Below are 20,431 nucleotides of genomic sequence, written 5' to 3' on the forward strand. Positions count from 1 at the left end.
TCACATCTGAATTCTATACTATGCATTTATCAAATGGGCAGAAGCATCATCGAGATTGGCTTGTGTATTGTAAAGATCTTGACAGAGTATTCTGCTTCTGCTGTAAAGTCTTCAAGACCAAACGACAACTTTCTCAGTTAACACATGATGGAATAAGGGATTAGGAGCACCTTTCTCACAGTTTGATGCAACATGAACGAAGTTCAGACCATATAACTTTATACTTGATTTGGGTTGAGTTATGTGAACGACTAGAAACTAATTAAGTAATAAATAAAGTTTTGCAGGATCAAATCAAATTAGAGACTGAACATTGACGAAAGGTACTACAAAGATTGTTTGCAGTCGTGAAATATTTAGCTAAACAAAGCTTGGCGTACTTAGGGCCGCATTTGATATCTCGCACTAGGCCTTCAAACATATTGAGCCGGCATTATTTACCTTACCTTGATTTTGGTACGGTATCGATATTATACCTTTGATACCTAAAAAATATATTAACTTAAAAAAATCAATCTCATTGGTAAGATAGAGATAACATATATTAAATAATATTTCGATATAATTATATTTTGATATTATTCAAAAAAAATATATTTCTATAATTAAATTAATATCAAATATATTTAATTATTTTCTTATAAGTATTATATATTTTTTAATTTATAAATATTATTTCGGTATATCTCGATATACCAAAATTTTAAAAATCTCATACTTTTACCGTACCATAGTATACCTTAAAAATTGATATTTTCGATATTTTACGATACGATATTTTCGACATACCTATAATATCGTTAGTTTTTTCCAACCCTAGCGAGGATATTAATTTATATTCATCCATATTTATTTAGTAAGTTAGGAAAGGGGTAATTGTTAAAAAGTAGTAAATAATAAATAATATTTAAAAAAAAAAATCAATGGATATTTCAAACCACAAAAATCTGAAAGATAAAAATAAAAGAAATATAAAGAAATCCTAATAAAAACAAGAAGTACAATTTTGTAGTTTGAGTAGATGAATGGGAAATTGGTAAACATAGGCTAGATTTTGCCCTTTGTCCCTTGATTGCTCTTACCCTAAACCCTTTATCTTTATGTCACCTAACCTAGAGACCTAAAAACATTCGACTTCAACCCAATTCTCACGATTCTCCTCTTCTCTATTTTTATTTTCCCAGCTTTTTTCACATCAAGCAGACCCCCAAATCTCTCTCCCTAGTCCCTTCTACAAATTTGACCGTTGGTAAAAACATAAAGACTTTCTCAATCTCAGTTCAGGCTTAAAGAAAGCAGTCTACTTCATGGGTTTTTGTCGGGGTAGCCATTGAAGTCCTCCGAGCAAAGTTTGCGCCTCAGTGACCCAGGTAGGGTTTTTCAAGATTTTGGACTTGTAGCGGGTTTTTTCCGTGAAAATACTAACTTTTGTTCTTGTTGTTCTTGTTAATGACCAATTAGTTTGAAGACCTTTTGGTGGGGTTTTCTTAGCAGCTTTTAGTGGAAATAACTACGACTAGGCTGAGGTGTATTACAATTGAAAATGATTTCGGAGAAGCCCAGTTGGATTAGGCACGAGGGAATGCAGATATTCTCCATTGACATTCAACCTGGTGGGCATAGGTTTGCTACTGGCGGTGGGGATCACAAAGTAAGTTGGAACTTAATTTCCCTTTGTGTTGGTATGTTTAGATAACTCATTTTGTTTTTCAGAGAGGTGTGAATTTGATCAATTGAAACCTACCTGCAGTAACAGAATTTCACTTGAGTAGAATGCATGAATGAATGAATGAATCTGTAGATATTAATGATTCATTTGTTATAACTTGAACAGGTTCGAATATGGAACATGAAACCAGTTGATAGAGAGATAGATAGTAATGATTCAACGCCAAAGCTTCTTGCTGTTCTTCGCGATCATTTTGGATCTGTCAATTGTGTTAGGTGGGCTAAGCATGGTAAATACCTTGCTTCTGGGTCAGACGACCAAGTGATTTTCGTTCATGAGAAGAAGCCTGGTTCAGGAACAACCGAATTTGGAAGTGGAGAGCCTCCTGATATCGAGAACTGGAAAGTTGCCATGGCATTGAGAGGACACACTGCAGATGTGGTAATAATCTTTCTAATTGTTCTTTTCTTGGAGAAATTCACATGCCAAGGAAATGCGTTTTATGTTGATAATCTGATTTCTAATGGAGGGGTTTATTTTTATGCTTAAAGTAGGTGGATCTCAATTGGTCTCCAGATGACACAATGTTGGCTAGTGGAAGTTTGGACAATACAGTTCATATTTGGAATATGAGCAATGGCATCTGCACAGCTGTTCTAAGAGGTCATTCTAGTTTGGTTAAAGGAGTCACTTGGGATCCTATCGGTTCCTTCGTTGCAAGTCAGTCGGACGATAAAACAGTCATTATATGGAGGACGAGTGATTGGACCCTTGCTCACAAGACTGAGGGTCATTGGGCAAAATCTGTATGTTTTTTTTATCTATCACTTGCTATTATTACCAAATATGGACTTTATTTTCAAATTCTGATATGATATAATATTCATGCAGCTTGGTTCCACCTTCTTTAGGAGGCTTGGATGGTCACCTTGTGGTCATTTTATTACTACCACTCACGGTTTTCAGAAACCGAGGCATTCGGCTCCTGTTTTGGAGAGGGGAGAGTGGTCTGCTACTTTTGATTTCTTAGGACACAATGCTCCTATTATTGTGGTGAAGTTTAACCATTCAATGTTCAAAAGGAGTAGCTCCGACTGTTCGGATTCAAAACCCTTGCATGTTGGGTGGAGTAATGGTACTTCTAAGACTGGGGAGAAAGATGCTCAGTCGTTTAATGTTATAGCAATAGGAAGTCAGGATCGTACTATAACCGTCTGGACAACTGCCAGTCCTCGTCCCCTTTTTGTCGCTAAGCATTTCTTTACTCAAAGTGTTGTAGACTTGTCATGGTAAATCAATCATTTACAAGTTTCTGTTAAATCTAACTTTTCAATTGAAATGGTCAATCTTACTTTCTTTTGTTTCAACAGGAGTCCTGATGGGTATTCACTGTTTGCATGCTCATTGGATGGGTCAATAGCTACTTTCCATTTTGAAGAAAAAGAACTCGGTGAGAAGCTAACCAATATGGAATTAGACGAACTAAAGAAAAGCCGGTATGGTGATGTGAGGGGCCGACAGACAAATTTAGCAGAAAGCCCCGCCCAGTTATTTCTTGAAGCAGCATCTGCTAAGCTAACCACGAACAAGAAGATAACCCCTGAAATTCAACAGATTCCTCAGGCTACCATAAGACCTGTTTCTGATGCGGTAGTTGGAGTAAAGGTTTCTTCTGAATCCCAAATCGAGAATGTGAAGAACAATAAAGCTAGCAGTGACACAGTAAATAAAACTCAAACTGCCCCTCCGGTCTCTAGCCCTGTGAAGCAAAAAGAATACAGACGTCCAGATGGAAGGCGGAGGATAATCCCAGAGGCAGTTGGTTTGCCAGCTCAGCAGGAAATAATGGGGGATCAAAATATTGATTTTCCCCTGAAATCGTCAGAAAATGGAAGGATTTTGGTTGATAGTGGTGTCAGAGAAGCCCAAATCAAGGGATCAACATCTGGAAATGCATATGCAAAGGATCGTACTGGAGTTACTGCTAGGGCCACTATTAGCGAGAGTCTGATAATCGAGAAGGCTCCCATTACTTCTGGTAGTGATGGAAACATTATTATTGAGAATGGTCCTAGCCCTGGTTCGTCAGCCACTTCTGCTGGTACCCTGTCAATTAGGGTATTTGACAAGAAAGGAGGAGATAGTGTGCCTGTTGGTTTACAAGCTCGTCCGAGAGAACAAACTGCGAACGATGTTTTTGGGATGGGAAATGCATCTGTGATGAAAGAAACGGAGATTGTTTGTATAAGAGATGCTCAAACCCTTTGGTCTGATAGAATTTCTGGAAAAGTTACTGTCTTGGCTGGAAATGTCAATTTCTGGGCGGTTGGTTGCGAAGATGGGAGCCTGCAGGTTAGTCTAGACATTTTTTTTACTGTTCATATTCTTATTATCAAAATTTGGTTTGATCTATTCTCAAGTCTTTCTTTTTGCAATGAAGATATACACAAAATGTGGGAGACGTGCTATGCCAACCATGATGATCGGATCTGCTGCAGTGTTTATTGATTGTGATGAGAACTGGAAGTTGTTACTGGTCACAAGGAAAGGGACTTTGTATATATGGGATCTTTACAATCGGAAATGTCTCCTTCATGATTCGTTGGCTTCAATTGTCACATCGGATCTGAAGTCTGCCTCAAAAGATGCAGGTACTATACAAAATTAGAATGTAATTGCTGTCATTTATGGTTTTAGTATTTTAAAATGACCCAAAATTGAAAAGTGTCTCTTTTAATAATGGGAACTTAAATGTACAGTCTTGGCCTACACTGAGGATTAACTATAACAAAATAGTAGTGTTAAGATTAGAAAAGATCCACTGCTCTAACTCCCTAACCTGTAATACTAAAGAAACCCTAGCCCACTGTAGGCTGTCGGTGACATAATGAAGCAAAACTCCACTCCCATACGAAAGAGCCACGTCACCGTGGAGGACTAAATTAGCAATAGCTACTAAAAACAAGTACTGAAATAAAACAGCTACTAAAAAACAGAACCCAAAAGTAATTAAACTGTTACATGAATTCACATTATAGAGTTAGTATTGTAGATGAATTCTCAGTTTTATATTCTTGCTCCTATTCTACAGCCCTGCGTTTTCATAATTAATTAATGATTGCATAACTGTTTGCAGGCACAATAAAGGTCATTTCGGCTAGGTTATCAAAATGCGGTTCTCCTCTTGTCATTCTGGCGACACGCCATGCGTTCCTCTTTGATTTGAATCTCATGTGCTGGCTGAGGGTTGCCGATGATTGCTTTCCTGCATCGAATTTTGCAAGCTCGCTGAATTTGGGTTCTAGTCAGAGTGCCGAGCTAGCTGCCTTGCAGGTGGATATTAAGAAGTTTTTGGCCAGGAAACCCGGTTTTAGCAGGTTTGTATATACGCTATCTTTCTTGCATGCTTTTTGGGGGTAAAAGGAAGCAAATTCAACACATTCTTTCTTCTTAAGTCTAAATATTCTGTTTTTGCTTGCGACAGGGCAACGGATGATGGAGTGCAGACACGTGCACATTTGGAAACTCAATTGGCTTCTGCTTTGGCACTAAGATCCTCCAATGAATATCGACAGTGTCTCCTGTCGTATGTAAGATTTCTTGCAAGGTTAGTTCATCTCTTTCTTTCTTTATGTAAGAGTTTGTTTGAAGTAGTTTTTTTCCTTTCGTCCAAGTAATCCAATAAGAGAATGAAATATTTGAGGTTATTTGTGTTAAATGACTAAATATCCTTATTTGGATTAAATTCAAATAACCCTTCATCAAACAAGGCCTTAGTTTTTATGTGGCTAATTAGTTTGTTATATTGCCTTTGAAATTGTGATGTGAATTGCAGGGAAGCAGACGAGTCGCGTTTAAGAGAAGTTTGTGAGAGCTTTCTTGGACCTCCTCCCAATGGGATGATGATTCCTGAAGCAGCAGCAGCTACATCCTCAAATTCAGAAACTGCAACAGCATGGGATCCTTCTGTGCTGGTATATATGCTGCTGTTTATTTATCCTCAAAAATGTCCTTTTGTTTTCAAATTAATTTCTCGAGATTCACAAGTCATTATTATTGTCTCATAGGGAATGAAAAAGCACAAATTGCTAAGAGAAGATATTCTGCCAACAATGGCCTCAAACAGGAAGGTGCAACGTTTGCTTAATGAATTTATGGATCTTCTATCTGAATATGGAATAGACGAAACTCGATCAGAACAGAAACGCAGTCAGTTGGATCCTCCTCCTACTTGTCCAAACCAGCCTGCTCAGCCAACATCAGAAGATCCAATGGCAATGGAGGTGGTTATTCTTCCTTCTGCGAGTGATGATCAAATGGCTTCAACTGATAATAAAGTAGAAACCAATCCAGAAAAAAAGCTTATAGATAAAGTGGTGTCATTATCTACTAACTCACTCTTAGTAGTAACAGAAAAGGCAAGTTCAAATGTCGCAGCTTCACCGAGCCTTGACTAACAGAGCTTTCAAACATTATCCATGTTGTATAGTCCTCCGGTTCCTTTAAGCCATGGATTTATATTGTTGGTTTTAATCGGTAGGATTTAAATTGTACTACTTTTGCTTCGATAGTGGAAGGTAAACTAGGATTTTTAATTTTTGTTTTTATAGATTGGGTGCAACTTCTTTCATTGTGACATGTCAAGTCAATTTGCAATCAGTAATGTAAATTTAAAGAGCATTTGAGAAAGACTTGGCATCTCCAATCCCTAAGTCTCAATTGTTTAAATTTTACAAGATTTGTTATATTCTCAGTACTATTATTAATCTTAATTAGAAGCTGCTTCTTTCAGAAATCATGCTGTCATCTTTATCATATGTTTATGAGATTAGGGTTTATTAAATTAGTTGATTATGAATGATAAATGATGAGTGGTTGAGTTTGATGAGATCTTACAATTTTATTTATTTTATTTGTATAGTCTTGTGGGTGACAGGCAGTCTAGTTAGAGTGCATCTTAGAGCATTAACTGCTCACCTAACCTTATATATTGAAGTTAAGGTCAATAAATTATGAACATGGCATCAGAATTGTGCAAATTTGATAAAATATTTGAATTTTAAAATATTGTATGAAATTCAACATTTGGCCTAAGTTCATGGGCTAAATGAACTCATTTCCTCAATAAATTATGATATGAAATGGAAGATAGTGTTAGGTCATACCTATTTAAACCAAGATGACCAAATCTTAGTAAAAGAAAAATGATGACCAAATCCCCTATTCTTAGATATGACATCTGTCTTCTAATTAAAACTAGACGTCTCTATAGATTTGGTTAATGTTTAGAAGTTAAATGTCATTGATTTGATAAGATTTTGTGACTTGAGAATAGTATTTCATGTATGATACCATACCATATATAATTGTGCAATTTTCTATTGCCATTGTTTATTTATTTATTTCATGTATTATCAGAATAAGAGATTTAAGGGTGTTTATTGTTAATTGAGGTGACATTCTTTTTCTTTTTTTATAAATTAAGGTTTTTAAGTAGTAAAAATGATTTCTAAGAGATCAAAGATTTTCGTATGTTCGATTCTTACTGAGAGTGAATAATAAAAACAAACAAAATTGTCAATTATAAATAAGTGCAAACAACATTGACTTGTTTCAAAAACAAGGTCTATAGTTGGTTTGATTTGGAGTTTATTTTAATTTTTTTTTTCTAATTGGTCCTATAATCTATATATATATAATGATGCTTAATTTTTAAAGTGTCCGGATTGGTGGGTCGAGAGCTGTGGTTAATTTGGATACTTGGGTCGGATTGTGGGTTGACCCGTTTTTAAATTTAAAACGGTTAAAAATAAAATTAAAAATGCTAGAAGTATGTTTCGAACTTGCAACCTAACAAAACAAGTACAACTCTTTAACCAACTAGGCTACAAAGACTTTATATTTTAAATTCAACACCAAATTTGATAAACGCGGGACGTTTTAATATTAATATAAGTTCAACTTTTTAACTAACTAATCTATATATATATAATGATGCTTAATTTTTAAAGTGTCCGGATTGGCGGGTCGAGAGCTGTGGTTAATTTGAATATTTGGGTCGGATTGTGGGTTGACCCGTTTTTAAATTTAAAACGGTTAAAAATAAAATTAAAAATGCTAGAGGTATATTTTGAACTTGCAACCTAACAAAACAAATACAACTCTTTAACCAACTAGGCTACAAAGACTTCATATTTTAAATTCAACACCAAATTTATAAACGTGAGATGTTTTAATATTAATATAAGTTCAACTTTTTAACTAACTAATCTATATAGGTGTTGAGTAAATGGATACTTGGGTCGGATTGTGGGTTGACCCACCCATAAACTTAAAACGGTTAAAAATAAAATAAAAAATGTTATCCGTAATTTTTTTTCACGATTTTTATATTAATACTCGTGCAAATGCACGGGAAAAATGCTAGTTTATTTAAAAATTGTTAGAATTTATCAAGTTTTAATTGTAAAAGTAAATTTTATTCCTTGATTTTAACTTAATCTGACTTTATTTTTAGTTTAAACAATTTAATATACTCAATTTAATTTTTTTTATTAATAATTAATTATTTATAAATTAATTTATATCATATGTTTAATCAAAATGGTATATCTATACAATATTGTTTTAAAAAAATATCTATGCATCTTAATTTTAATGATAATATTTTATAAAAGAAGATATATGTCAATATGAAACAAAATATTTACTAAGTTATTGAGTTACATAAAAAAAAATATTAGTATAAATTATACTTTTGATATGGGTATATTAAATAATAATAACAAATAATTACTTAAAAAAGTTTATTATAAAAAACATTAATATATATTTAAACTAAAAAATATTTGTAAAAATATATTTATTTCATCCAGTTACACAGTTAATAACAAACATAACTATTATATATTTAGAAATTATTTCTCAACAAGCTCAAACTCAGCTCTAACATTTCCAAACTGACCAAAATGAACAATGTTTTAAAAGTCTATTTATTTCTTAATTTCAAACAATTATTCCTTGAATCACGCCTTTAATAAAATGGCAATATCAAATCATCAGACATGTAATTATTTAAGTTCATTTTAATAATAGTATACTAAGAATGGGGAATGAAAGAAATATTTAAAAGACTAAAATAGTGACATTTCTTGTTGGAAACAATTTTAATCGATCAAGAAACTATTAGTTGCTTATATATCTAATTAAGCTGAGTGTTTCCATGTAGAAAAGTCCAAATTATTGTAAGAAAGTCTTAAAGTTTATTATTTTTTATTTTAAAATTGAGATATACTCTTTTTTCTTACTTTAATATTCATAACAATATTCGGCCATATTTAAGAATTTTCGATGAATGAAAGCGAGATTGGATGAAATATATAAATACAACTAAAGATTTAATCTATTTTTCTTAGGTAATCTTGACTAGACAAGGGAACAAGGTTGATACTACGAAAAAAAATAAAATAAAAAACGCAATCCTATTCCGGGTATGCCTTAAGAATTGGAGACCAAAATATTATGCTCATAAAAAAAAGATTATACTAAGTAAAATTTTAATAAAATTAAAATATATAATTATAATATGTATTATATAAAAACTTTCATAATATATTAAAAGATTAGTATAACTAATAAGGAAAGATTTAAATAATTCATAATAATATATATATATATATATATATATATATATTAATAATTAAAGTTGGGGTTTAAGTGTATCACTAAATAATTTCATGTGATTATTGGTAATGAATCATCTCACATTGTGTGATATGTGATATTATTATGATTGTGATAAAGAATCTAATTGATATACAATGGGAAGTAATCGATGGGTTAAGTTTAAATAAGAAAATGTTAACAACACTCGCTATGTAGCCCAGTGATAAGGTTCAGTCACAAGTTCGATTCTAGATAAAAACGATTTGGATTAAAATAGAGTCACGTCGGTGGATGTCATACTAATACTCGTCTAAATCACCTCTATACTTAACAAGAAAAAATTATCAATATATTATTTTATTTTTATACACTTTCAAGAAAAAATGTTTTTTAATGGACATTCTGCACCTTCTATTTGGCTGAAAGTACATTGTGTTCTTGTGGAATATCAGTGGAACATTCCGATTTTGTTGTAAACATTTTCATATATATTGAAAAAAAAAATGTTTTTTTTGTGCATTGAAAATTCTTTATTTTAATGTGTGATAATATATGGGTTCTCACTAGAAGTGACATACATTCATGATTGGTGGACTATATTTTGTTTAAAATATATTATTATACTTTTTTTAAAACAAATAGGTTAGCTAAATTTTTTGAATATATATATATATATAGATATAGTTGAACCAACCCTTGACCATAACTTTCAAACGTATAACTTTCAATTAAACATTTAACACATTTAAAAAAAAGTTAAGATCTGTTTGAAAAACAAAATAGGTAACATTTACACGTGTCAAAATAATTTTGTAGATTGAAAGTTCTATTGTAAATATGGTATTTAACTTCTTATTTTTTAAAATACAGTTGAACCAACACAGGACATTCAAAATTTGTTTTCTTAATTCAAACTAATTATAAGTTGCGTGTACTCTAACTGTTATTCTCCTGCAATTTGTCTATATATATATATGAGCTCAATTTATGAGTTTTAGTTCTACTATCTATATTTATATATCCTCTACTCAGCATCTTTATTTATCTATAGCTGATAAATAACAATGGAAGTTGGAAGTATAATGCAGTTTCTTGATAACAAGACCATTTTAGTCACTGGTGCTCTTGGATTTCTAGCGAAAAGTAATCTCGATTGATCACATTTCTCTTTACTTTCATCCCGATCTCTATATATAATATGATGATGATAACACTAATGCATGCAATTGGATTTCTGCAGTTTTTGTGGAGAAGATATTGAGATCTCAACCTAATGTCAAAAAGCTATACCTTCTTCTAAGAGCTCATGATGTTAAGTCAGCTGCGCAACGCCTCAACGACGAGGTATTTATTATCATCTTAATCCGAAGATAAATTAAACAGTATATATGTGTGGGAGATGATGTCTATATAATAATGGTATGTATGTAGGGATTTGAAAAGGAGTTGTTTAGGGTGATAAAAGAGAAGCAGAATGGAAACTTTGATTCATTTGTTTGGGAAAAAGTAATTCCAGTTCCTGGAGATATTACTCAAGATGATAACTTGGGGATATTAAGAAAAGATCTTGATGATCATTCAGAGAATGTCGATTTGTTGGAGCAAATCTTGAGGGAAGTTGATGTTGTTGTTAATTTAGCTGCAACTACCAACTTTGATGAGAGGTATAAATTATACTTAGTGCTCAATCATTAATTTGATCATTATTATCTTCAAATCTTATTAATTCGTGTTCATTTTGTTGTTGGATAGATACGACGTCGCGTATAATATTAACACGTTGGGAGCTAAGCATGTTTTGAATTTTGCTAAAAAATGTGACAACATCAAACTGCTTCTCCATGTATCAACTGGTCAGTTTTCTTCACTACTTACATTTTTTTACTATCCAATTTTTATGTAAAAATGTGACATTAGATTGACACAAGGAGCAAGAAAAATAAATGGTTCTATTCATTTTCTTAATAAATGATCTATCTATATTCTTTGTTGTCACAAATGTTTCATTAACTAAGAAACCATTGGACCCTCCTCTCCTCATATTTTTTTTATGATATATAAGTATGTAAAGATATTAATTCCGAAACGGTAAAAAGTAAAATGATTAGGAGTATAAAAAAATGACTTGATCGTCTAAACCGAATCAATAAAACCGAATGATGAACCGTTTATGAAACCGTTAAACTGAACCTAATGATTCAGTTTGGCAACCCTAAAATATATACATAACCAAGACAATTAACCATTTCTCTTATTAACTAAAGTTTCAACCATTTTTGAAAAAAAAAATTGACTCAGTACAATATAGATAATTGTTATTTGTTTTTCATAACGAATATACATAGTCTATATTTGTTTTTAAAGCAAATTTTAGGTATAGTTATAGTATTTACAAATTTTGAACAAACTAATAAAACAATCGAACTGATCTTTTAACCAATAAACAAAAACCGACAACTCAAACAATTTGATTGTGTATTTTTCGGTACCATTTATACCCCCTAGAAATTAGGGTGTTGACAATATCTCTTTACATTTTGATCAGCTTATGTTTCTGGGGAAAAGGCTGGACTTATAGTGGAGAATCCATATAAAATGGGTGAGACACTTAATGGAGTCTCTGGATTAGACATCGACAATGAGAAAAGAATAGTAGACGAGAAACTCGGCATTCTAAGTGGCGGAAAGGCAGAAGAATCACAAGTTACCTTAGCCATGAAGGACCTTGGCATGGAAAGGTAATTATATTTATTTTTACTATGGGGAAATAATTATATATATAACTAAGCTTGTGTTTTAACAAAAACAGAGCAAGGATGTATGGGTGGCCAAATGTGTATGTCTTCACAAAGGCAATGGGTGAAATGCTTTTAGGACACTTTAAAGGGAATTTACCAGTTGTTATAATCCGCCCAACAATTGTTACCAGCACCTATAAGGAACCCTTCCCTGGTTGGGTTGAAGGCATCAGGTAAAAATTTAACCTAACAGTAAACATTTATCAAAGCCATAAATAATAATACATTCTCATATTTGATGGGAATTTTTTGCAGAACCATTGACAGCTTATTCGCCGGTTATTGCAAAGGAAGGCTGACTTCATTCCTAGGTGACCCTAAGTCCATTGTTGATGTGGTAAGCTTCTTTTTTATCTCTGAATTAATTTTCATCAAATCATCTACATTGATCGAGCTGAGTGCACCCATGCAGATCCCAGCCGACATGGTGGTGAATGCTATGATAGTTGCAATGGCTGCCCATGTAAATGAAGCCAATGTTATATCATCTCCATCTTCTTCTTCATCATCATCATTATCATCATCTGTAAACGAAAATGATGATGAACAGCAGCAGAATATCAACATATACCAAGTGGGTTCCTCTGTGTCACATCCAATAGAATACAGTTGCCTTCAAGAATATGGACAAAGGTACTTCACCAAACATCCATGGATTGGCAAAGATGGAAAGGCTGTCAAAGTTGGGAAAATTACTGTTTTCGGCACCATGAGAAGCTTTCAACTCTACATGACCATCAATTACCTGCTTCCCCTCAAGGTAACATCTTTATAGTAAAATTAGCAATATCATTCTCAATGAGGACCTAACCCATTGCCTTTTATGTTATTTTTACTACCACTTAGGGTTTGGAACTAGTGAATGCAATCTTTTGCCAATACTTCCAAGGCATGTACATGGAACTAAGCAGGAAGATCAAGTTTGTCATGAGACTCATAGATATCTACCATCCTTACCTATTCTTCAAGGGCATGTAAGCATAAATAAAACATCCTAAATCTATCAAAGCAGTTTTGTGACATGAAAATCCTATTTTTTATGGATATGTGTGCAGATATGATGACATAAACACAGAGAAACTGAGAAGAGCTGCAAGAGGTAGCAGCAGCAAAGATGAAGCAGAAATGTTCTACTTTGATCCCAAGTGTATTAACTGGGAAAATTACTTCATAAACATCCACCTTCCTGGAGTGGTCAAGTACGTGTTCAAGTGATGACATAAAATTTCTTAAGGATTTGTTGTTACAAGATTTGGCAATTGACAGGATATTTAAATTTTTTATTTTTGTATTGCAATTGATTATATGTATTGAAGGCAATTGATTATATGTTCCAAGAGTTAATTTATGCAAAAGTCTTTAATTTCCTTTTCTTTGTTATCAAAATTGCAAACCTCAAAGCTTAACTAAAAAAAAAAGAAGTAAAAACACAGGTTAATGTTAAATAAACAACATTAGAAGCAGTTCACCTATAACTAAGATCTGTCTTTTCTCTTGCCCAATGCGTGAGATGGATTTGAACTCTCACACATCCTATCGTTAATGAGAGTAGTTCCATTATCTAAACTCTTGCTGGGTAATTCAGCATCTTTAGAAACATCTACAGTAGTGGCAAATTCGGTAGAAGAATCTTGCCTGGTGATGCAAAGCCAGACTCTGGAAGACTCCTCACCAGTTTCATAAGATTGGGGTACATGCCATGATCCTTTAACAGATTCCTGAAATAGCATATTTAGCATTTTAACTCCTATCCTTTATGTAAAATATAGCAACAATTGATGATGCAGCATTGACTGATAAATTGTATTGCAAAACAACATCCTAAGCTGTCATAAGCTTAGCAAGTTTTTTCTGATACAAACCATTGTTTAATAAAAGTAATAGTAAGATATATTAGTAATAGTGTAGGGGTATTATGGTAATTAGTACAGTTAGTTAGTAGATTAGTGGGTTAGCAGTTTATAAGTAGAAGAGTATGTAATATTTAGGGTAATGAATGAAATAGTGTTGAATCATTGATTATCTCTCACCTGTATTTTTCAACAAGTCCTAGACCTCAAGGTTGGTACATAACAGTTTATCACACATAAAAGGACGGATTTCAGCTACAATTTCATAAGAAAAATAGTGCCTACACATTCTAATATCACCATTTATTAAAGCAATTATATGATGGTATGAAGATAGTCAAGATCATTAGGGCTACCTGAATAACTATAGAATAAGAAGGTGGCATCTGAAAGCTCGCAATACCTTTCTTAAACGAATATCGGACCTGCAAATGATCAAATATATGTTACAAAGATATGAATAGGCCAAAAATCGTAGAAGATCCAACTAAATGCATCCTAGAAATGATTATGAGCATATGCACATTAAAGGGCGGCATAAGGGAAACAAGTAAAAATAAAATAAGTGAAGTAAAATGAATAAATATCAAAAGTTTTAGAATTTAAGAAATCATTAGCAAGTTTAAGTCCTTGAAATAATCTAAAAAGCATTACAATGCCATCTGTGGAGTTACTAGCAACGCGATTTGAGTAAATTCCATATGTAAGAATGTAAGCTTGAAAGTAGAATTGAGACAATATGCACATACCAGAACTGTTTGGATCAGATTCAAAAGTTTCTTGGGAAGCAAAGAGAAGCAAAGAGAAGCAACGAAAATGTAACACAAGTTCTTAAACACCCTAGGAAGATGTAATATTGATACCTGATGTCTTTCTTTCCATCTGAGGAAGAAATTTCTACCAAATAGTTCAAAAATATGGTCTCGCATTTCATCATTTGTCACAATCAAACACTTGAACTGGACAGCAGCATAAAGCCAATACCTAAAAATTATTATTAGCTAATCAGCTATATAAATCAGAAATAACAGCACATGCAACAGTTAAAAATAAAATAATAAATCTTGATAAATCAAAGGAAATAAAACTGTAACACATTAGCTTCATCTGAAAACAACATTTCTACCATATTTCTCATCCGAATGTAGATTAAGATGGGATCAGATTGGAAACAATGTGTATCAGAATTTACTGTGACTCGATACAAAAATTCATAAACAAAAAAGTGTTTCCAAATATGATCAATTTCTTTCTTGTATTACTTTAACATGATACTTTCTTGTAAGTTAGCTTCCTTGTTAGCATTCTCAACATGCTAGAGCCCATTTATGAAGGGGAGGAGAACAATTTGAAGTCAAGGCAAAACCGATGCCAAAAATAAAAACTCATGCTACAATTATCTACACAAAAGTTAGATTATCTTTATGCAACACAATTGATTATTTAAATAAACATACTGATGCTAAAGGAAAGAAAAAATCCATCACCAACATCTCTTGCAATGAATTGAAGAGCTGACAAGATATGAAAATTGGAGCATAATAATAGAGACACTGCAAAGAGATGAAGAGATAGCACGATTCAAATTTGTACCAATCATCATTTGATCCATATGGAGTTGCGTACAGCACACCTTTAGCCATCCAGTGTTCGACTAACTCTCGATATTCAGCATTCTCAAGTAGCATTCTAACACGTTTCTTGTGCATAATGACAAGCGGCCATTTATTGTTTTGTTTGTATAATTCTTCTACAACAGACTTTAACTGCAATTTCAAAGGAAACTTTTTCAATCCACTGAAAAATATGAAAAAAAAACACAATGGTAAAGATTTCCAACCTGAACAATACTAAATCCACCCTCTGCAAAATTTTGCTGGTATAGTCCAATGTTTGCTCCATCCACTATAGCTCCATATTCATCATGCTTGTTCAACCAATCCTTAACCAATCCAACCAAGAATTGAAAAGAATAATACAAAGTTAAACAATTGACAAATACCAACTACATAATCTAAAAAGTTTGATACCAACTTGTACCTGGAAATCCTTAAAATTCGATTTGGATTCTCTCTTCATGGCTAAAGAAGCCACAGACTGAGCAAACTTTTCAGTTTCTGCTCTGTCGGTATCAACACACACCAATTGCTCACTACAGCAGCAGCAGCACCCGTTCGAATCAATATTCCCTCTACGCACAATCCATCTCCCCTTCCCAATCCATCCCAGTCCATGCCAGCCACCACCATTCCTAGAAACAGCATCTTCAACTTCAGAATCATCCAAATGCGCAATACTTACATCCGAAGCAGCATTTCCAGAAAACCAGCTTTCAATAATCTCCAGCGTTGCCTCACTCACACCCCTAACAGATGCCCTCAGCTTATGCAAGTACTCATAGACCTTTTTGTCTCGCATAGTTTCCACACTCAACTTCAACAGAGCCATAAGTTCTGGTTCTTCTGCATTGACACCATTCAAAACCATGTGCTCTTCGACACCATATGCTTTCTCTGCCTCCAGGCTTCGACAGTAACATATCAATACAGGACTGTACGAACGAAGCTTTGGAGTGATATTGTAATTAGGCATGGTTTTTAGCAGATCAAAAGCGGCATCCCCATCGCCTTTGGCAGCCGTGAGCCTCGCCGCTGCTGTGATTGTAGCCTCCGTAGGATTGACGTTGCTCGAGAGAACGTGATTGAAGACTCTGAATCCGAACTGAATAGCCGAATCTCTGAGAGATTCAGACTCGGTTGCGGTGTTGGAGCAAATGTAGAGCAAAACATTGAAATGGTAGAGATTGAGGTGTATGGAGTTGGAAAGAGCAAATTCGTAGAGAGAAATGGCTTTGGAAAGGTCTTTCTTGCTGGAGCAGAGATCTAGGTCGTGCCGGAAAATCCCTTCCAAGGATTGATTCTTCTTCCTGCACTTGGACAGAGGTTTTGAATCTTTTGAACCGTTCACAGCGCCACTCTCCATTATAACTACTTTCTAAATGCAGTTGCTTGAACCCTTGAGAATTGAAAAAATAAGACCTTTAATGGTCCTGATGAGTACAATGTGCTTGCAGTGTTGAAACTTGAAACCCTCTTTCCCCTCTTGTGAACTGTGAAGCTTTCCTTCCTCCCTTCCTTGTTTTTCACTTTTTTAACCGTCACTATCTTCTCCCCTTGGACAACTTATATTCACCTAACAAATCAAGGTCGTTTTACCAGGCAAGATTCAATATTTCCTCCAACTGTTACACAATAAATAATTTCCTACTTAAAACTAATTTCTAGAGTTACACAATAAATTAAGAGAAATCAATGCTCATCTTCAACAAAACTACCACAATAAACATAAAGTTCGTAAATTTGGCATCAATGCTGTCCATTCAATCGAATGAAGAGATGCTGACATAGATTAGTAAGTAATCTGGGAATTTTGTTTCCATCAGATTTCTATTTGCCACTTTCTATTATTCCTTTTACTTATTGAAATTCGAAACTGTATCAAAAATCAACGTTTCATGTAATAACGATGGTGTTGGGATTGGGATTGGAATTGGTCTCGATAAATACTTTCAAGGATGGATTTCAAAAAAAAAAAAAGGGTACTAACCTGGAAGCTAGACTGTGGACGGCTCGAAGCAGCAGTGGGCGGCTGGGCGGCGTCGGACGGCGGCGCAGGCACCAAGGTACAAGCGGGCACCGGGCGGGAGGGAGACTGAAGGAGGGCAGCGGGAGAGGGTTTGGGAAAGAAAAAAAAAATAAAAAAATAAAACTGAATGTGGGTTCTTGAATTTGGGCCTGAGGGGTGGACTGTGCCGTAATCCTGGTCCGGTCCGACTTTTAAATTTAAGAAATTGATAGGAAAATTATTATTATTTTGTAACAAAAATATAAATAATTATTATTGTTTATATTATATATTTTTTAATATTTAAATATATCATAATTTAATAAAATAATGAAAATATAAACATCTACTATCAATTAATTATACTAATTATATATATATTTTAAATAATAATAATAATTATTATAATAATAAAATTAAACAAAAAATAGGTTTAATGGATGTTAAACACACTTTTTCTTTTTAAAATTTTAAAAACTCTCTTGGTCAATCTTTTTTATATTATATTTTCTTTTCTCCACCATTATTTTTTCAATATTTTGATATTCAACACCACTCAATTTTGAAATTTCATCATTCTCAATATCTCAACATTCACCATCATCAAATTTTATCATCTCACACATGTTCTACGTGTTCTACGTGAGACTATTAAAGTCGATACCAAATTTAAAATTGAGAAAATAAATATCAACTATAAAACTTGATACCGAGTATAAAAGTCGAGAAAATAATTACAGATGGTAAAAGTCGAGAAAAAAATTATTGACTATAAAAAAAATGTTGTAAGTTAAAAGTCGATAAAATAATTAACGATTCGATGCCGACCATGAGCTCTTCATTCGCCCCCACACAATCATTCGGTTTGTCTAGAATCTCTAATCATAAAAAAACATGTTTGTCTCGAATTTATCGTCATCAAATACATATATAATAATCAATTAACTAACAAAGTTGAACTAAACCATTTTATTTTATTTCGAAACAAACTAAAGTTCTATAACACTCTATTTTGTTTGAGGGGAGGTATTAAATATTATAATATTGCATAAATGATTAAGAATTAATATCAATAATTCATCGCTCAAAATATTCTTAGCCACAGTGGATTTGATCATGACTGTAGCTACAGTGGGTTTGATCATGACGGTCAAAATTTTGAGTTAACTCTTAAACTTTTACGATTTTACGATTTCATTATGTTAACGAATTTGATTTTAAGTAAACTCTTGTATACGTAAACTCTTACTATTTTAAACTAGCATTTAGCCCGTGCATTTGCACGAGTAATAATATAAAAAACCGTGAAAAAATTGTGAATAATATTTTTAATTTTATTTTTAACCGTTTTAAATTTAAAAACGGGTAAACCCACAATCCGACCCAAGTATCCAAATTAACCACAGCTCTCGACCCGGCAATCCGGACACTTTAAAAATTAAGCATCATTATATATATATATAGATTAGTTAGTTAAAAAGTTGAACTTATATTAATGTTAAAACGTCTCGCGTTTATCAAATTTGGTGTTGAATTTAAAATATAAAGTCTTTGTAGCCTAGTTGGTTAAAGAGTTGTACTTGTTTTGTTAGGTTGCAAGTTCGAAACATACCTCTAGAATTTTTACTTTTATTTTTAACCGTTTTAAATTTAAAAATGGGTAAACCCACAATCCGACCCAAGTATCCAAATTAACCACAGCTCTCGACCCGGCAATCCGGACACTTTAAAAATTAAGCATCATTATATATATATAGATTTACGATAATAAGATTTTACGATTCTATACGATTTTACTTAAAAAAATAATTTTATATTTAAAAATTAAAAAGAAAAATATTATTTATTTAAATAAATAAATTAATTAATTTATTGTGTAAGTATAATTTTTATAGTGTTATTTACTTATTATTATTTAATTAATTTTATATTAAAATATATAATTTTTTAAAATTGGATAAGTATAAAATATTTAATTATATATAAATAATAATAATATATAACTATTATTTTTTCAAACTAAACTCTTACGATTTCATGTAAATTCTAGATTTTACGAGTTTATAACTAGATAACAATTCTACGTAAACTCTCGATTTTGACCGCCTTGAGTTTGATAACCATATAATTGGAATTGGGAACATAATAGTTCATAACATAATAGTTCTTATGTTTGGTATACCATTTAAATTTTTTTTTTAATTTAAATTAAAATTAAAATTTAAATGAAATTTAAACTAACATGATTTTATAATTTTCAATTATATTTTTTTTAACTCAAAATTATAATTACAATATTTATTTTTCTATATTTTCAAAACAAAATACCTTATTATTTTCTGTTTACAACAAGTTTAATTTATTGAACCAGTATTTTTAAATTTTTAATCAGTATTTTTTTTAACTTTTGAAGTTAACATGTTGAACCAATATTTTTTTTTTTAATTTGAAGTTGACATGCCGAATAAATGTCTTTTTTAAATTAGAAAGTTAAATGTTGAACCGATATCTTTTTTAGACAAAATTTTTGACACTTGAACTATGTTAATAGGTTCTGTCAAACCAATATCTTAATAATATATATAATATATTAAAATTATTTTTTTAATATTGTTTTCCAAACATAAAAATTATAATTGCATTACAATTCTATAATTTTTCTAAACATAGAATTGAAATATAATCATAAAAATTAGAATTAAAATTTCATGTTATTAATTCTAATTTCACACATCTAAATATACCTTTACATTTGTTTTAGAGATTTTGAATTTTTCTTAATTTTATCTAATATTAAATATTACTTATTTGTAATTTTAGAATTA

General features: G+C 32.3%; 3 protein-coding genes across 7 annotated transcripts; 2 read left to right on the plus strand and 1 right to left on the minus strand.

The window, feature by feature from the left end:
• Window positions 1–1,084: 1,084 nt before the first annotated feature.
• Window positions 1,085–6,467, plus strand: LOC124920577 (protein HIRA). 4 transcript variants are annotated; one of them, XM_047461084.1, is made up of 11 exons: window positions 1,085–1,370; window positions 1,462–1,651; window positions 1,835–2,110; window positions 2,224–2,475; window positions 2,561–2,958; window positions 3,040–4,021; window positions 4,110–4,320; window positions 4,806–5,046; window positions 5,154–5,276; window positions 5,505–5,643; window positions 5,737–6,467. In XM_047461084.1, the coding sequence occupies exons 2-11, from the start codon at window positions 1,544–1,546 to the stop codon at window positions 6,124–6,126; spliced, it is 3,120 nt and encodes a 1,039-aa protein (XP_047317040.1). In that variant the 5' UTR covers window positions 1,085–1,370; window positions 1,462–1,543; the 3' UTR covers window positions 6,127–6,467. The 4 variants fall into 4 exon arrangements, with proteins under 4 accessions (XP_047317040.1, XP_047317042.1, XP_047317041.1 ...); XM_047461086.1 differs by having other exon boundaries at window positions 1,492–1,651; XM_047461085.1 differs by having other exon boundaries at window positions 1,495–1,651.
• Window positions 6,468–10,398: 3,931 nt separating this feature from the next.
• Window positions 10,399–13,347, plus strand: LOC124920580 (alcohol-forming fatty acyl-CoA reductase-like). The gene is made up of 11 exons (XM_047461092.1): window positions 10,399–10,477; window positions 10,575–10,678; window positions 10,766–10,998; window positions 11,087–11,187; window positions 11,880–12,072; window positions 12,144–12,305; window positions 12,388–12,469; window positions 12,545–12,604; window positions 12,683–12,892; window positions 12,979–13,106; window positions 13,188–13,347. The coding sequence occupies exons 1-11, from the start codon at window positions 10,399–10,401 to the stop codon at window positions 13,345–13,347; spliced, it is 1,512 nt and encodes a 503-aa protein (XP_047317048.1).
• Window positions 13,348–13,476: 129 nt separating this feature from the next.
• On the minus strand, window positions 13,477–17,721 carry LOC124920579 (proteinaceous RNase P 2). 2 transcript variants are annotated; one of them, XM_047461091.1, is made up of 7 exons: window positions 17,589–17,721; window positions 16,023–17,174; window positions 15,823–15,924; window positions 15,576–15,748; window positions 14,846–14,966; window positions 14,339–14,407; window positions 13,477–13,850 (listed from the first exon to the last, which is right to left on the minus strand). In XM_047461091.1, the coding sequence occupies exons 2-7, from the start codon at window positions 16,962–16,964 to the stop codon at window positions 13,608–13,610; spliced, it is 1,650 nt and encodes a 549-aa protein (XP_047317047.1). In that variant the 5' UTR covers window positions 16,965–17,174; window positions 17,589–17,721; the 3' UTR covers window positions 13,477–13,607. The 2 variants fall into 2 exon arrangements, with proteins under 2 accessions (XP_047317047.1, XP_047317046.1); XM_047461090.1 differs by having other exon boundaries at window positions 16,023–17,223; window positions 17,589–17,720.
• Between the last annotated feature and the right edge of the window lie 2,710 nt (window positions 17,722–20,431).

The sequence above is a fragment of the Impatiens glandulifera genome, chromosome 1, assembly GCF_907164915.1.
Source record: "Impatiens glandulifera chromosome 1, dImpGla2.1, whole genome shotgun sequence".
Lineage (NCBI taxonomy): Eukaryota > Viridiplantae > Streptophyta > Magnoliopsida > Ericales > Balsaminaceae > Impatiens > Impatiens glandulifera.

What these genes read in the sequence shown, in the direction of transcription:
- LOC124920577 (XM_047461084.1), top strand. Translation starts at nt 1,544, where the DNA reads ATGATTTCGGAGAAGCCCAGTTGGATTAGGCACGAGGGAATGCAGATA. An exon ending in GAGGACACACTGCAGATGTG is followed by an intron (nt 2,111 to 2,223) that starts GTAATAATCTTT and finishes TGCTTAAAGTAG; the next exon opens with GTGGATCTCAATTGGTCTCC. An exon ending in GTCTGCCTCAAAAGATGCAG is followed by an intron (nt 4,321 to 4,805) that starts GTACTATACAAA and finishes AACTGTTTGCAG; the next exon opens with GCACAATAAAGGTCATTTCG.
- LOC124920579 (XM_047461091.1), bottom strand. Translation starts at nt 16,964, where the DNA reads ATGGAGAGTGGCGCTGTGAACGGTTCAAAAGATTCAAAACCTCTGTCC. An exon ending in CGAATTTTAAGGATTTCCAG is followed by an intron (nt 15,925 to 16,022) that starts GTACAAGTTGGT and finishes GGATTGGTTAAG; the next exon opens with GATTGGTTGAACAAGCATGA. An exon ending in GTGGATTTAGTATTGTTCAG is followed by an intron (nt 15,749 to 15,822) that starts GTTGGAAATCTT and finishes TTGAAATTGCAG; the next exon opens with TTAAAGTCTGTTGTAGAAGA.
- LOC124920580 (XM_047461092.1), top strand. Translation starts at nt 10,399, where the DNA reads ATGGAAGTTGGAAGTATAATGCAGTTTCTTGATAACAAGACCATTTTA. An exon ending in ATTACCTGCTTCCCCTCAAG is followed by an intron (nt 12,893 to 12,978) that starts GTAACATCTTTA and finishes ACTACCACTTAG; the next exon opens with GGTTTGGAACTAGTGAATGC. An exon ending in TACCTATTCTTCAAGGGCAT is followed by an intron (nt 13,107 to 13,187) that starts GTAAGCATAAAT and finishes ATATGTGTGCAG; the next exon opens with ATATGATGACATAAACACAG.